The sequence below is a fragment of the Orycteropus afer genome, unplaced genomic scaffold, assembly GCF_000298275.1.
Source record: "Orycteropus afer afer isolate SDZICR_OR568_19922 unplaced genomic scaffold, OryAfe1.0 scaffold00061, whole genome shotgun sequence".
Classification (NCBI taxonomy): domain Eukaryota; kingdom Metazoa; phylum Chordata; class Mammalia; order Tubulidentata; family Orycteropodidae; genus Orycteropus; species Orycteropus afer.
This window is the reverse complement of record NW_006921648.1, coordinates 7872155-7874004: the sequence shown is the minus strand read 5'-3', so window position 1 is coordinate 7874004 and position 1850 is coordinate 7872155. Positions and strand designations below refer to the sequence as shown.

The window sequence follows — 1850 nt, the reverse complement described above, 5'->3', positions numbered from 1 at the left end:
TTGGCAGCTTTGGGAACCCTGTGGGGTCTCTATGAGTCGGAATCAACTCAGTGGCAGTGGGGTTTTGGGAAGGATTCTGTATGGTCTGGTGTAGGAGGTCTGTGGCAGGGCACGACACCATGAGTTACCACACTGGGTGACCCCAGGCCCAATGATGCCACTGTGTCTGGGAGTGGGGCCCAGAGGACTGGGGCTGTGAACCCCCTTTTGAGAGGTGCCCAGCTCTGCCCACAGCTGTCCCCACGCCCGCTGAGGTGGAGCATCTTGGGTGGGGTGAAACCGTGGGCTGGGGGTCAGAGCTCCAGGGTCCCACCCAGTGCTTTCTCCACCTGTCCAGTCCAGAGCCCGTGCATGCTGCTGCTGAACCCTTTCTGGCAGGAGAACGTGACGGTCAGCGACTCCAGTCGACGGCTTCTCAGTGAGTCCGGGGAGGGTGGGGATGGGAGAGCACCCCGGGTCTGGCCACTGGTCCTGAAGCCCTTCCCCCAACAGCTGGACCAGGGCACTGACAAGAGTGGAAAGGGGGAGGAGTTTAGAACTAGGAGGCGGGGCTTCCCTGTTCCACCTTAGACCTGACAAACCGATGGCTCTCTATGAGCCAAGCACCAGACCAGGCACGGCAGGAACTCACAGTCTGGTGGGGGAGATAGATTATAACACAGTTACAGTTCAGAGTGACAAGTGGCCTGGCGGAAGTTGGGTGGGGGCCAGAGAAGGGACCTAAACCAGAGTGGGACTCAGACAATTCTTGGGGAGATGGCATAGAACTGAATGAGGACAAAAGAGCAGGTGTCATCCCACAGGCCAGAAAGCACGTCCCGTGCCAATGTTATTTGTACTCTCAGCGCCTAGAACAAGTGCTTGGTAGGGGTAGGAAGGCAGTAAACGTTTGTTGAATGAGTTCAGGTGAATAATTAGGAGGGAGAGAAGAGCTCTCTGCTTCAGAGACTATTGTTGTCTCTCTTGTTCAAGACTCTTCAGTGCCTGTGCTGTGCCTGGAACCTGGAGAAGGTTGAGGATAAAATGCATGAAAGCAAATGGGCTATGGGAGGAGAAAAAAACTATAATGTTCATATGGGCTGAGGCTGACCATGTGCCACACCGTGAGCTAAGTGCTTTCCATTTATGTCAGCCTTGAATTCTCACATTCACCCTATGAAGTAAGCACTATTATTATCTTCATTTTTCCAGTGTAGAATCCGAGCCCCAGAGAGACACCATAGAGAGGACTGGGTTCTGCAAACCTTGAAAAATAGGCCTGTTTTTGATAGATTTCCTGAGATGTGGGCACGTGACTCTAAGAAGAAACAGAGTCTCTTGCATGACTCACAGGCTCAGCAGAGATCCCCTCCAAGACCATTCTCCTCTTTGCTCTTTCCTTTTCCACTTTGCTGGTCTGGGGCCACTTCTTGGAATATGCGTCACTTCCTCCTGCCACAGGGACTTTGCACACACTGTTATCTCTACCTGGAATCTCCCTGACCCACCCCACCAGCTTGGCTTGCTGCACTCCTACTCATGGCACAGACTGTGCAACTTTTTTGCGTTAAAATCTGACTCCCTCATTAGACTGGGAGCTCCATGAGGGAGCTCCATGAGGGCTTCATGTCTATCTTGACACTGCTGAATTCCTAAATTCAGCACAGAGCCTGGTGTTTAGTTGGCCTTCAGTTAAGATTTGGCAGACAAGTAGGAGAGTGAATGCAAACCGTATTATGCTAAAAAACAAATGCACTGCTGTGGAGTGGGTTCCAGCTCATAGCGACCCCTCCTTGGGTTTCTGAGGCAGTATCACTATGGAAGTAGATTGTCCCATCTTCCTTCCGAGGAGTGGCTGGTGGGTTTGAACT

General features: G+C 52.2%; 1 protein-coding gene across 1 annotated transcript in view; it reads left to right on the top strand.

The window, feature by feature from the left end:
• TMEM114 (transmembrane protein 114) overlaps positions 1 to 1850 on the top strand; it is a 28145-nt gene that overhangs the window by 2243 nt on the left and 24052 nt on the right. The window contains exon 2 of the mRNA XM_007939723.1: positions 235 to 418. Within this exon, the coding sequence (XP_007937914.1) occupies positions 235 to 418 (184 nt within the window). The remainder of the gene's footprint in view (positions 1 to 234; positions 419 to 1850) is intronic.